The sequence below is a fragment of the Phacochoerus africanus genome, chromosome 9 (assembly GCF_016906955.1).
Source record: "Phacochoerus africanus isolate WHEZ1 chromosome 9, ROS_Pafr_v1, whole genome shotgun sequence".
NCBI lineage: Eukaryota > Metazoa > Chordata > Mammalia > Artiodactyla > Suidae > Phacochoerus > Phacochoerus africanus.
Genome location: NC_062552.1, coordinates 48083946 through 48098442, shown reverse-complemented (window position 1 = coordinate 48098442; position 14497 = coordinate 48083946). Strand labels below are relative to the sequence as shown.

The 14497-nt window shown below is 48.5% G+C and overlaps 1 protein-coding gene across 1 annotated transcript in view; it reads left to right on the top strand.

The window, feature by feature from the left end:
- Positions 1 to 13229, top strand: part of ELOVL5 (ELOVL fatty acid elongase 5) — a 72387-nt gene extending 59158 nt beyond the window's left edge. The window contains exons 4-8 of the mRNA XM_047796758.1: positions 3783 to 3860; positions 5000 to 5171; positions 7654 to 7778; positions 10093 to 10227; positions 11371 to 13229. Of these exons, the coding sequence (XP_047652714.1) occupies positions 3783 to 3860; positions 5000 to 5171; positions 7654 to 7778; positions 10093 to 10227; positions 11371 to 11514 (654 nt within the window). The 3' untranslated portion in view covers positions 11515 to 13229. The remainder of the gene's footprint in view (positions 1 to 3782; positions 3861 to 4999; positions 5172 to 7653; positions 7779 to 10092; positions 10228 to 11370) is intronic.
- The last annotated feature ends 1268 nt before the right edge of the window (positions 13230 to 14497 follow it).

The window sequence follows — 14497 nt, the reverse complement described above, 5'->3', positions numbered from 1 at the left end:
CTTCTTGCGCACAGACTGTAGATGGATATTGTCACGGTCCAGCCTCATTAAAATACTTTCTCGTATTTCAATTTCTCTGTTTGCAAAGTGTAGATGAAATAACGCTTCCCCCCCCTGCAAATACAACATTAGGCATAGATTTAAGGGACAAAAAGCAGTGCTTTGAAGTCTTTGTCATTAGTTAAGCAAATATTTGTTCAGCAGCTCTTGTGTGCATGTCCATCCATGCACCTCCTCCCAGCTTTTTGCTGGATTCTGTGGGTGCGGGAGCCACAGCCACCACCTCTGAGAGCTTGCAGAGAAACTTAAAGCCAGTGACAAAGGGCTTAAAGGAGCACAGGAGCAAATTGGGACAAGTCACGGCAGGAGTAGGGGTGTGGGTTCAGAGGCAGGAGCATGGGCTTTGGCTGGAGTGCTCAAGGGAGCGGTCATGAGGAAAAGAGAATTTAGCTGAACTTTGAAGGATGGACAGGACTTTGGGGGTCCGTGTGTTCCGAGAGCACTGCAGTTGAAAGGACAGAGTAGTGACCATGCTTGTCCTCTGCACCAGGTTCCGTGAGATAAGGTTACATCATCTCAGTAACTTCCCGCAACTGCCTGAACAGGGAAGAATATTATTTTTATCCTGGTTGAGGGGCAAGGAAACTGAGGCCTAAAGAGATTGGCACCCCTTGCCCAAGGTCCCCTGGCTAAAGCTAAGCTTCCCTCAGCCACTGCGGGGAGGAGGTGCCATCTGGCCACAGGGCAGGAAGGAAGGCAAGGTCATGCGTGCCTGCATTAGAGTTTTGATCTGAAGGCAGTGAGAGCCCCTGAAGAGTTCGATAGGCTTCAGTCTTCCTGAGTCCCCAGGGCCTCAGGGGAAGTGCTGAGGGGCAGCAGTGGGGGTGCCTGCAAAGAGCCTCTGCAGGTGGAAAGTGTGGGGTGGGCTGCGGGCAGTGAGAGGCCCTGAGGGACTAGCTTCTGGTTCGGGTACCTGCTCTGTGCTTCAGTGTCGGCCAAGCTCACCACCCAGCACTTTCATGTGAGTCTTTCGCCTCCAAGGACAGTGAGTGGTTTATACAGAGATTTTCTTCTTTTATGAAGGGAGGGGCAGATAGAATTTTAGGTTAACTACCTTAAGGACTCGAGCAAGTCCCACCTGGATTCCTTGTGAAAGAGGTTTTGGAAGACAAGGGGCATGTTCCAGAGAGTGCTTTCTGCGACCATTGAAAGACTCCTCCATCTCCTCCCACCTTGCAGGCTGAGGCTCCTGCACAGTTACAGGGAAGGCTTGGCCCCCTTCCCCAGAAAGCTGGCTCTTCCCCACCCCTGCCAAGGTGGACATTCATGAACACAGTCATCTGTACCCACAAACACTCTTACACTCTCACTCCACTTTAGACTCTGGCTTTGTATCTTGACTGTTGGAACCTCTGGTAGGTTGGCACATGCATATGGTGTTCTCAACTGGCCGTGACTTTGGAAAGTGGAATAAGACTGGAAAGAGAATATGTCTTCTAATAAATTACCCAATGGTCTGATCTTTCAAAGATAGTGTAGTGCAGTTTTGTGTGTGGTCTGGTTTTTAAAAATCTTTTTAGGGCCACACCTGCCGCATATGGAGGTTCCCAGGCTAGGGGTCTAATCGGACCTACAGCTGCCGGCCACAGCCACACCAGATCTGAGCCGCACCTGTGACCTACACCACAGCTTATGGCAACGCTGGATCCTTAACCCACTGAATGAGACCAGGGATTGAACCTGCAACCTCATGGTTCCCGGTCAGATTCATTTCTGCTGCACCACAACAGGAACTCTGCTTTTTAAAAATCTTAACATAGTGACTATAGAGAATGAGGACAGCACCCAGCTTCATCTTCTTGCAGAAAAAACCATCAAGGCCTAAGGGGATTAACTGGCATGCCCCAGGTCCTGGTTCTGGTAGGAGATGGTTGCTGGCTAGCCCTGGCCCTTCTGCTCCCCTGTCCTGGCTTCTTTTTGTTATAAAATGATCTGCTTTAAATCCCTGTGTTGGTCTTTGGCCACAAAAACCATACTAATGCTTAATGCTTTTTTCATGTGTACAAGGTGACAAAGTAGAACAAAAATAACAGAAAGGAAGTTGGTAGAAGGAAAGTCAGATTGAAGCAGGGTGTTGAGTGTGACTGCAGGACCAGCAGCCCCTGCTGGCTTTTATTTCTGAGGTCAGACTGTGTGGAAGTGTAACAGTTTGTCTTCAGACCCTTGAGCTAGTGTTTCCTGAGGGCTGTGTGGCCCCCTGGCCCCCACCCCCAGGACAGTGACGGGGGCAGTGTTCAGCACAGGTCCTATGTCCCAGTTACATCTCTCTCAGCACTGATAGGTGAACCATTTCTTATTTGAATCAGGTAGCATGAAACCAGTGGTTCCCACTCCTGGTAGCACCTTGGAATTGCCTTGAGAGCCTTGTGAAAGGCCCTGTAAGCATCTGGTTTCACAGTCTGGGGCAGGCGAGGCCTTAGTCAGTATTAAAAGCTCCCTAGGTGAGCCTTTCCTGCACCTAGAAGGGGCACCACAGCTTGGAGCCAGTGGTTCTCAAACATCAGCTGTGTCAAAATCAACTGTGAAACAACCTGTTCCCAGACCTCTGGGCTTCACACCAAGAAATCTCTGGTTCGAGGTCTGGGGTGAGGCCTGCGATTTTGAATTTCTAGAGATCTCTGGGTGATGGTGATGCTGCTGGGTGGGGACCACACTTCGTAAACCACAGTATTGGATTCTCAAGGGTTTCAGGCATTGCATGTCTTTTGAGTCTCCACATGGTGCTGACGCAGTGGATTGGGGAGCACATTGAGAATGACACTTGGTGGCCCAATGCCAGTTCCTTGTGCCGGTTCAGGCACAAGGTAGTCCACCTCAGATTTCTCCTCCCATGGCCCCACCAGGCCACCAGAGGGACAGCCACAGAAACACCTGAGAATGCCATGGCTTCAGAAGGAGGCCAAGAGCTGTGGGCCATGTGGGGAAAGGTGCATCTCATGGTGTCTGTCTGTCTGGAACATAGCGGAAAGGCAGTGTGGGTGTGCCCAGGGTGGTCACATCACACCTTCCATCTGGAACGTTGGAGCAGATCTTTAGGTCTGGCTTGGGCCATGTGAGGCAGCCGAGGCCACCCTGCCATTCTGCGCCCCAATTCCAGGGTCCTCTGTGACACCACGGGGCCCGCTCTGCTGAGGGTGAATTCTGAGAGGCGATGCAGCAACGAGAAATAGCAAAGAGGCAGAGGCTGGACTCGGTTACCCCCAGCATGCAGCAGTGCCTCTCTAACAAGGGTCTGGACCAGCATCAGGACCACATGGGGACCTTTTAGAAACAGGAGTTCTTGCCCCCCAGCCATCTGCCTTTCATCATGCCCTTCAAGTGATTCTGGTCAAAGTCTGGCTGAGTGAAAGCCTGTGGTTTCCCCTGAGGTTGTGGCAGGCCAGGACCTGAGTCATGATCAGGATCTCAGAACTGGCGGGGTGCTTGTGACAGGCCCAGGGGAACTGAGGGTTCTGGCGAGGGGCAGCGTGGCAAAGCCAGGCCTCCAAAGGTGGCAGCCCAGAGTGCCTCTGGGGCCAAATCAAGTCCCTCGTCATTTCAGCTCCCCCCGGTTCATGCTTCTCTGTCGTCAAGGTTTTTGCGCAGAACAAACTTGCCTCAGCACACCCCAAGGTGACTTTGCACAAGTTCTCAAACTAATGAAGTTTAATTGCATTAGAGCTTTTCCTGCTTCTGATTTTGTTGGTGATGGGCATTTTCCCTTTTTCTTTTTTTTTTTCCAGTTAGTGACAGGAGTATGGGAAGGCAAATACAACTTCTTCTGTCAGGGCACACGCAGTGGAGGAGAAGCAGATATGAAGGTACTGTCTCTCATAAAGAAATTGTACAAAAGACAAGATACCCGCACAGGTAATCCCTGTGGACATTAAGACTGTTAAAAGCCGTGTGTGCACATGATATGAAAACTTAAACAGTGTGAAAGGTATAGAAATGGACACTAAAATCTTCCTCTTGGCAAAAGTAAGTCCTGTTAACAGGTTCCAGTGAAACAGTATTTTCAGCATTTATTAGTATATGAGCTCTTTTTAGGTAAACAAGACCATAAGGATGTCTTAAGTGCTTTAGTCATTCCTCCAAATGCCCTCTGAGTATGGTCTGGAGATTCCAGCTTCCGTTCTGGGGTGCATTTTGTTTTGGGTTTTGTTTTTTTGTTGCTGTTTGTCTTTTTTGGCAGCAACCATGTGGAAGTTCCCCAGGCCAGGGATCAAATCTGAGCCGCTGTAGTGACAAAACCAGATCCCTAACCCACTTCCCCACAAGGGAACTCCTGGGTTTTGTTTTGTTTTTGTCTTTTTAGGGCCACACCTGAGGCATATGGAGGTTCCCAGGCTAGGGGTCGAATCGGAGCTGCATCTGCCGGCCTGCACCACAGCTCACAGCAATGCCAGATCCTTAACCCACTGAGTGAGGCCAGGGATTGAACCCGCATTCTCATGGGTTCTAGTTGGGTTTGTTAACCACTGAGCTACAACGGGAACTCCCTGGGTTTTGTTTTGAATAAAAGGCTATGGTCCACTCTCAGCGGAGCAGTTATTTCCTTAGAGCCCATGTGGCATATTTAATTGGGCAGGACCCAACGCTGGATGTCCTGTTTCCTTTCCTCCTCTGCCTTATGTCCTGCCACCTGCCCCAAGCTGGCTTCTGAAATCAGAAGTGCCTTTTACACGGTCTTCCTCCTCCAGTAGCTCTGCAGGCTCCTTCCAGAGGGAGGAGGCAGCCTGCAGGGTTTCGTTAGTCATGAGGGGTGGCCCTTACAAAGCTTTCCCTGTGGTCACTTCAAGCCCCCTCGCCTTGGTGTTTTGGTTAAAGCCATCACAGAGTGACTGATGCTCCCAGCCACAGAGAGGGGAGTGGGGCGGGGTGCCTGGAGCTGGTGGAGCGGTGGGGTCCTTGGGTGGAGAAAAGCTGTCAGGAGACTCTGACAGCCCCTTCCTCCTAGATCATCCGCGTGCTCTGGTGGTACTACTTCTCCAAGCTCATCGAGTTCATGGACACCTTCTTCTTCATCCTGCGCAAGAACAACCACCAGATCACCGTCCTGCATGTGTACCACCACGCCACCATGCTCAACATCTGGTGGTTCGTGATGAACTGGGTCCCCTGCGGCCACTGTGAGTCTGATGTCTTTGGGGACAGGTGTGAGCACAAAGGCTGAGTTTAAGGCTTTGAGAGAAGGTGTTGCTTCTGTAGATTTCTAAGTCAGGCATTTATACTTGGTGTCTGGGTTGCTTTTAATGATAGTCTGGCCTTTGTGCTCAGCAAGCTGCCAGAACTTTTTTTTGGGTTGATGCACATCCTGTGCTGATTTGGCAAGATGAGGGAAAGGCCAGAGTCCCAGAAGGGGGACGTTAAGAAATCAGGACCGGGAGTTCTGTCATGGTTCAGCAGAAATGAACCTGACTAGCATCCATGAGGACACAGGTTCAATCCATGGCCTCGCTCAGTGAGTTAAGGATCTGGCATTGCCGTGGACTGCAGTGTAGGTCGCAGACACGGCTCGGATCCTGCATCACTGTGGCTGTGGTGTGTAGGCCAGCAACTACAGCTCCAATTCGACCCCTAGCCTGGGAACCTCCATATGCTGTGGAAGCGGCCATAAAAAGACCAAAAAAAAAAAAAAAGAAGAAAAATCAGGACAAGAGATCCTATTGTGGTGCAGCGGAAACAAATCCAACTAGCAAACACGAGGTTTCAGATTCGATCCCTGGCCTTGCTCAGTGGGTCAGGGATCTGGCATTGCCATGAGCTATGGTGTAGGTCGCAGACTCAGTCCTGATTATGAGTTGCTGCATCTGTGGCTGTGGTGTAGGCCAGCAGCTGTAGCTCTGATTCAACCCCTAGCCTGGGAACCTCCCTATACCTCAGGTGCAGCCCCAAAAAGCAGGGGGAAAAAAAAAATCAGGACAGAGTTCTTGGTCATTGAGGGCAGCTGTTCCAGTTTGTTTCTAATCCTTAGAAGAATACAACTTGGAAGATGTTTGACTGACGGGGACAGACCAGGAAGATGGACTCTCACCATGAAGTGGGCGCTGGAGAACTACACTTCAGTTCTCGTACCTCAGGGAGTCTGCGCATATTCTGATAGAGTGACCCTCACGCTCCTGAAGTGTGTTTTGCTGGACAGCTTTTGCAGCAAGCACTGACATTTAACGTAAATTCCTTAAGAAGGATGTGTGTGGTTTTTGGAAAGCTTGTGGTCTGATGTGTCCTGTAACTTCCAGAGATTGAGTTGTCACCATCAGGTTCAGCCTGGGAGTTCTAACATGTCCCAGTCACAGTTGCCGTCCTTCGTCACCAGCAGGTTAGACTGGGACCCTCTGAGTCTGTTCACATGCTTTCCCCCTAGGATAGCACTGCCCTGGTTAACTTGGCTCACCAGGATTCACACAGGCAGAGAATTTTAGAATCAGAAAGGTCTTTCCAAGTTTAGCTCCTTCCAGTTTGGGAGGAAGTTAGGATGGTAAATGGGTTGGTAGAACTCACATCCCACAGCTGTGGATTAACAGACTCAACTTTCTTTTCTTTTTTTTTTTTTTTTAGGGCCGCACTCACGGCATATGGAGGTTCCCAGGCTAGGGGTCGAATCAGAGCTATAGCTGCTGGCCTACACTACAGCCACAGCAACGCAGAATCTGAGCCTCGTTCTGCAGCCTACATCACAACTCACAGCAATGCTGGATCCTTAACCCACTGAGCAAGGCCAGGGATCGAACCTTTGTCCTCGTGGATGCTAGTCAGATTTGTTAACTGCTGAGCCACGACGGACACTTCTCAACTTTCAAATAAAACAGCGCTTTCCCATGTTGGCAGAGGGCTTTAAATGTCAAAGATCCCTCAGGATGACAGGACAGATCATTACCAGCCCCACTTGGCCAATGAGAAGCAACCAAAGAATGGCCATGACTTGACAAGGTCACACAGCCAGTTACTGTCATAGCCCAGGGTGGACATTCATTCCCTGACCCCAGCCTGGTGCATCTGATCACACATGGGAGGCCAGGGGCTTTGCTTTGTTGTTCACCATGGGGGTGGAGGACAGAGAGTCTGAAAAGAGAACTGGTGGCCTGCTGGAAATCACACATTGTGACAAATGATGGGTCTCTCATCTATAAGGAAGGAGGCTCAGGACCTGATTATTGATGAGAATATATGGCTTCCACACTGCCATCCTGGGGAATAACTAAAAGAAGGCTTTGAAGGCCTCTGCAAACCTCAGCAGGTGTGTTTGTAACTTACTGCCATCAGCTGTCCTCCCCACATCTTCAGCACAATGGGTGGAAGAACTTGGGCGGCTGCCTCGGGGAATGGATGGGGGCCTGGCAGCCATACCTCAAGGTGCCTGAGTGGGGCAGGTGGGCTCCTGAGTCCCCTGCTGGGTGCCCAGCTGGCAGCTGTAGCTGACCCCAGGCTCAAAATGCAGCCCATCAGCTGCCTGCCCAGGTAGAAGTTTAATGCCAACTGCACCAAGTGCTGGTGGCTGTGGTATTTGCCAGCCCCATTTGAAAACATCTTGGTTTTGGTTTTTGATTTTCTTTACCTGTTATATATAAAACATTGATGTTGCCTCCTCCCGCATTCCCTCTGTTCCTGCAGGTTATTTTGGTGCCACACTTAACAGCTTCATCCACGTCCTCATGTACTCATACTACGGTCTGTCATCTATCCCTTCCATGCGGCCGTACCTGTGGTGGAAGAAGTACATCACACAGGGACAGCTGGTGAGTGCCCCGGCCTCTCTCCCCAGCACTTGCCACCTGGGGGCTTCCAAGCTCTTCCTGGGCTGCGCTTGCTGCCCTCCTGGCTTCGCTGTTGTTTGATTGCACCTAGGCTGTGCACCCCAACCCACTTCTCTCTCAATCCAGTTAAACTCCTTCAAGTGAGCAAAGCCAGGAATTCTGTTCATTTCATTCGATGGAGAGAGGGTGCCTCTGGTTGAACTGGTTCAGAGCAGGGACTAAAATCTGATCTCCTAACTTCAAGTTCAGCCATTGTTTTTAGTTGGTGCACAAACCATATGTGTACATATGTGTTCTCTAATTATCATCCAAATCCAGGATGAAAGCTCAGCTGTGTTTCTAGGACTCTCAGGAGCATGAGCACAGGGCACTGGTGGCTTATTAGGCAGCCAGGATGCAGGTGCCCGGTGACCTCACAGCCTGTGGAGGGAATGGGACGGCACTGCCACGTCTCAGGTGCCAGGGCCGCCCAGCAGCGGTTCGCACTGGGTGGTTATTTCTCTCCATCCTCTTTTAAGTTTCCCTCAGTTGTTGGTGTATTACACACCCTGTTCCGCCCTCCTAATTTCTTTCACAAACTGATGATTAATATTGTGACTACTCATGTTAAAACGCCGGCATTTGTAGAGTTTAGTACATGCCAGGCACTTGTGCTAAGTCAGCAGTTTTACACGGATTGTTCTAGTAGCTTGACTGCATGTCATTATCTCTATTTTGTAGATGAGGACGCTGAGACATAAGCCAGAGCTAGCTGACCTGTTGATATTAGATCCTAAAACCCTTAGCCCTGGCCTGGCCTTATTCCCAAGTTGTTTTTTTTTTTTTTTCCCTGAAGAAACAAAGCTGATTCATATCCCTCCAAGTCAATTGTGATTTTTCAATATTGAAAAATAACCTAGGGGAAAAAATCTGAGATCTTCTGAGCTGCTTATGTGCTTGGCGTTTTTTGTTATCGCCTCTTTGCCGGCTGCTATACAGTCCTAGTTAATTTTCTCCTCACCCACCTGTGAGGAGGAATAATTGTTCTTTAACCTCCTGGTTTCACTTGAGCAGAAATGATGCTGAGGTCGATTTACACTATGCAGCGCAGCTCTGCAGAAGCAGAAATTAGAAGAACAACCTGGAGAGTTGGTTTCCCAAGGCTCTGCCCTTTGAGATGGAAAATTGCACCCAGTTTGCCTAGATTTCTTCTAAGCACCATTCCTAGTTCCTTCTCAGTCTAGAATACTTAGCTTCAAAAAGGAAATAAAACACAGTTCCCTACGTAGAAACACTAGGAGGTGGGCAGAGGCCCCCCAACCTGTCACTCCTCTTAGAGATGCCCCTCCCCCGCCTCACCTATCTTGACCCTCTCCCTGTTGCCCCAAGCAGTCCACCTGCTTTTCGGGATATAGTCATCAGAAGTAATCCATGGGAGTTCCCGTTGTGGCTCATCAGGTTCGATCCCTGGCCTTGCTGAGCGGGTTTAAGGATCCCACATTGTCGAAAGCTGTAGCGTTAAGTCCCATACGTGGCTTGGATCTGGTGTTGCCTTAGCTGTGGCTCTGATCCCACCCCTAGCCTGGGAACTTCCACATGCTGCAGCCCTAAAAAGACAAAAGGAAAAAACTAATCTATGGAATTAGCATTATATCCCAGTAAGAGCATAACTCTGTTTTCCAGCCTCAACTTTCACCAAACCAGAAGGTCCACAGATAAAGGTGGAGAAAGTGTCCCATGGGACTATACATCTGTGGGGATGTCCCTGATCCCCCTTAACATTCAGCCTACACCTCTTCTTCCTGGAAAAAGAAAACAAGCAGAAAACTCTTGCATCTCTTACACTGTATTAAGACAGCATGTGTGTGTGTGTTGGGTTTTTTAAAACCGGTCTTTTTTAAAAAAAACACGTCTTTTTTTATATTGAGATATAAATAGACGTAGAACATTGCAGACATTTCAGGTGTACAACATAATGATTTGATACACCTGTACACTGTGAAATCTTCAGCCATCTCATCAGCTTCCACATACATAGCACAGTGTTGCCGGCTATTTCCTGAGCTTTAGAGAAGGTGGTTCCAGTAGTTGGAAGGGGAGGGGGCATACGCATAAGACAAGTACAGATGGATCAGTAGTTTGGGATGTGTTCAGTACAGGCACCACTTTTTGAAGTGATTTCTGTGCCTCCAGAAAGGCTCAGTGTTTATTCCCAAATTCGGGGGTTGGGGGTGGAGTGGTGTGTGTCCCCTCCTCCGCCGTCTGGCAGGCTCCTTGTCACGGCCAGGCTGCTAAGCTGTGTCTCCCCTTCCACCAGCTTCAGTTTGTGCTGACCATCATCCAGACCAGCTTCGGAGTCATCTGGCCGTGCGCCTTCCCTCTCGGCTGGCTGTACTTCCAGATTGGGTACATGATCTCTCTCATCGCCCTCTTCACAAACTTCTACATTCAGGTACATCTCACTCTTTGGCGGTGGCTGGGATTGGGTGTCTCTGCAGCCAACGCCCTCATCTGTTCGTTTAGGGGGCAGCCCCTGCCCTGGGCAGGGGGCACTGCCAATGTAGGAGGTGCCAGAGTCTGTCCAAGTCTCTGGAGACCTAGGAGCGGGCCTGTGCTGCTTCCCTCGTGGCTGCCATGCCACGCCTTAGGTGGGTCTCATTCCAGGTCTCATGGCCCCACTGCCTTGAACTTTGGGGCTAAATTAAATGCATCACAGTCCTTAGCTCTAGATACAAACCTGCCCTCCGTCCTGGTTTTCTTATATTCCACTGCTCAGGTTTGGGGGCATGATTTCTTCCCTAGTATGTGATGTGATTGAGGTTTTTGCTCATAGATGGGTCTGTTTAGGGCAGGTTAACTCCAGGGGAGCCTGACCTTTTGTGGCTGCTGCTAACTCCCCTGCCTCCCATCAGCCCTGAATCTCCTGTGTCCCTCTCCATGAGCAGGACCTGGCTGTGGGAGCAAGGGCAGAAGCCCTGATGCAAAGCTGAGTCGAAATGAGCAGCATGTTTGCCCCTCCCCTGCAGCCCCTGCCGATAGACACCTTTCCCCAGACACACTGGGCTGGCGGGTTTGAACTGCGTTCACATCCTGCCGGCCTGGTGGTTCATGCTGCACTTGGGGCAAGACCAGGAATGAGGGAGATTAAAGGATAGGGCCCAATGAAGATGAAGTCACCCCGGTTTTGACTGCTCCTAGAGCCGAAATAGTTGCTGAAGGCACAAGCCAGTTGTGAAGGCAGAGGATATGAGTGACAGGAGGAGGTACTGCAACGGGAGGGGTTAGTTCGGCCACGGAACCTCTCCCTCTGCAGTCCGAACACTGGAAGGGCAGAGCTAGTGAAGTTTAAATTGTGCTTTCTATCTAACTCTCAAATACCATTCCTGCTGCCGCCTGCCCTGACTCAGTGACCTTACTCCGGTGGAGCCTCAAAAAATGAAAGGGTGATTAAAACCAGTGGCATTTTGCACTTTCCTGGTTGCTTGGCCACAGGCGTAGCTTCCTGCTGCACTAGCACCGGGTCCCAAAGGGAGCTGCGTGTTAGGGGTGCAGTGGGGTTCCTGGCAAGGCTCCTACCTGCCCTTCCGTGTTGCAGACCTACAACAAGAAGGGGGCCTCTCGGAGGAGAGAGCACCAGAAGGACCACCAGAATGGCTCCGTGGCTGCTGTGAACGGCCACACCAGCAGCTTTCCTTCCCTGGGAAACAATGTGAAGCCGAGGAAGCAGCGCAAGGACTGAGGTCCGAGGGTCAACAGCCTCCGAGCCGCGCCGTCTGATTGTAAGCACATGTGAGTTGTGCCCAATGCTCGTTCACAGCTGCTGTAACTAGTCGGCCTACAATAGTGTGACTCCCGTAGGACCTCTTCCATCAGTTCCAGACCCCTAGAAAACGTAGACAGATTATCCAGGTAGGCATAAGAGTTTTAACATTTCTGGGCTCTCACCGCCCCCTGCGCTAGACTGTGGAGGGAGGGTTGTGGTAGTACACGACACTGCTGTTGCCTTATTAGTTATAACATGATAGGTGCTGAATTGTGATTTACAATTGAATAACACTGTAACCCAAACCTTTTTTTTTTTTTTTTTTACTGTAGAATCATGCATGTGATTGTAAATTTGTATACTGTTGTTACGAGTAGTGAAACACACATGCCTTAACAATATAAAAAAGCAGGGCCCAAAGCTTATTAGTTTAAATTAGGGTATGTTTCAAATTTTTTATTCCTTAATAGCTCCATTCAGAAACAAATCAGACCGTGATTTCTGAAGCTATCATGTGATGCATAATTTCAAGTGACTTGTGCTTGTGAAATCGGCACCTTCGGTTTTGTAATATTGGCTTTAAATCAGGCAGGCTCAAATCTAGTGGAACAGTCGGTTTAACTTTTTAACAGATCTTATTTTTTTATTTTGAGTGCCACTATTAATAATGTAAAAAGGGAGGGGGTTCTCAAGCAGTCTTGATGAAACTTAAATATATATTCTTTGTCTTCATGATTTTAGGAAGTATGTAGGATGAGTAGGCCATTTTAAATTTCTGAAGTGCTAAGTGTTTTTATACAGGAAACAAAGCCCATTTGCTTTCCTCTCACGAGAGAAGGTATATACTTTTCAAAAGAGATGACTGAATTTGAGCAATGGGGAACTGGTTGCCAGGGTCCAAATTTGAATTGATTTCTGTACTGCTATCTGTTTTGACACAGACTTCCTTTGAAAATGTGCCTAGCTTACCAAAATGAATAAGGGGGTGGGGATGGGGTGGGGAGGACCTTAAGAGAATTAAAGGTAAAATTAAACAGAAAGCTGCAGCAGGAAAGAACTGGGGAACTGGATAGAGCTGGTTTGTTTAATGTAAATCTGATAGCACCTGTATTTTTTATTTTCCTGCTTAGCATCTAAAGATTTATTTAGAAATGCTTGTTTAAAAAAATAAGACTGCTTTATCATAAAATCATGTCTCACACCCTAGAGGCATTGGTCAAACAGATGAGGATTGTTGTGTGTCATCTTAAAAGTATTGGAATTTAGCCTCCGAATACCTTCTCCATCAAGGGCAAAGAACCTTTCATTGAACCAGTCATGACACATCTGAGAACGTCATTGACAATGTATAAATTAATTGTTGGTTTGATATTTATGTAAATACCAGTTTATCATGCTTTAATTTTGCACATTCATATTATAGGGAGCCAGTTGGTTCTCTTAAGTAGTCTTGTGGGTTTTCTGTTTGGAAGGAGTCACAGCATCTGTTTACATTTACCTTATCAAATCTAGAATGTGTATATTTGTAAATGTATGTCTTCCTGGGTACTAGTTTGCGAATGTCTTTACGTATTTCAATACCGAAATTATAACATTCAATAGTGTGCTGTCAAAGTGTGCTTTAGCTCATCTGGATATATCCACAATGTTAAATAATGTCTAAACATTAATCATTAAAACATTTTTGATTACCTGTGCTTGGTTTAACATTGTTTATACGCTAATTCTGAAAGACTAGAGAAAAATCCACTTTTCTCCAGCCTCTAGGAACTCACCCAAACAGATGTAATGAATTCATTTGGCAGTTTACGTTGTGGCTCAGCTCACATTCGGAGGGGTGTAGTAGGACATGGTGGCTGTACCTTTCTCAAAGCCCGTCTCGGTTCCCCCACTGAAGGCCCCAGCTCTCACCTTTTTCCTTCCTTCTTTTCTTCCTTTCCCTTCCCTTCCCTTCCCACCTCTCTGTTCCCTCCCTCCCTCTCCCCATATCTCCAGGCTGTTGGGAGTTTCCTTCCCAGGTCTAGACCAGAGATCTGTACATTTTCCCTGTAAAAAGCCAGAGAATACATATTTTAGGCTTTGCAATCCACACTGCTCAGCTGCCTTTATAGAATACAGAAGCAGCCACAGATAATATGTATGTAAGTGGCTGGGTTCCAACAGAACTTTATTTGCAGAACCGAAGGCCTATGGCCATACGTAGTTCCCTGACCCTTACTCTAGAGTAATGAGGACCCAGCTCTGTCACTTTTCCAAAGACCATTTCATGCCCCAGATCCTGCTCTCGCCTCCCCCAAGCACCCTCATCTAACTTATGGTCGGTCTACATCCACAGTATCCACCGTCGTACGACATGGTCCCCACTGCAGGCCTGACCCTGGCTTTTGAGTGCCTTCTAGTTGGTCAATATCACCTTTAAAATGTCCTCAGAAAATGTAGTTTGGGGGAATATCATCTGAAAAGTACAGGGGACACCTGGGGTTTGGTAGTGATGCTTACTCACATCCTTGCCCTGCCTCTCTGAGTCCAGAACAAATTGAAACAACATAGAAACCGAACTAATGGAAATCACAATAGCTCATTTGTCACTGGATGACTGGATCGGTGACACAAAGACCACATTAGGGCTCTCGAGTACTCTGGCTGATGACCCTACTCATGTGTCAGAGTTGGCGCTAGCACTCCAGTTGGTTTTTGGTGGCCCCTGGTCTGTGGGTCTGGTGATGAGCTGATTATTAAAATGCTTTCGGAGTTCTCATTGTGGCTCAGTAAGTTAAGAACCCAACACAGTGTCCATGAGGATACAGTTCAATCCCTGGCCTAGCTCAGTGAGTTAAGGATATGGCGTTGCCATGAACTGCAGCGTAGGTCGAGGATGAAGCATGGATCCTGAGTTGCTGTGGCTGTGGTGCAGGCTGGCAGCTGCATCTCCAATTTGACCCCTAGCCTGGGAACTTTC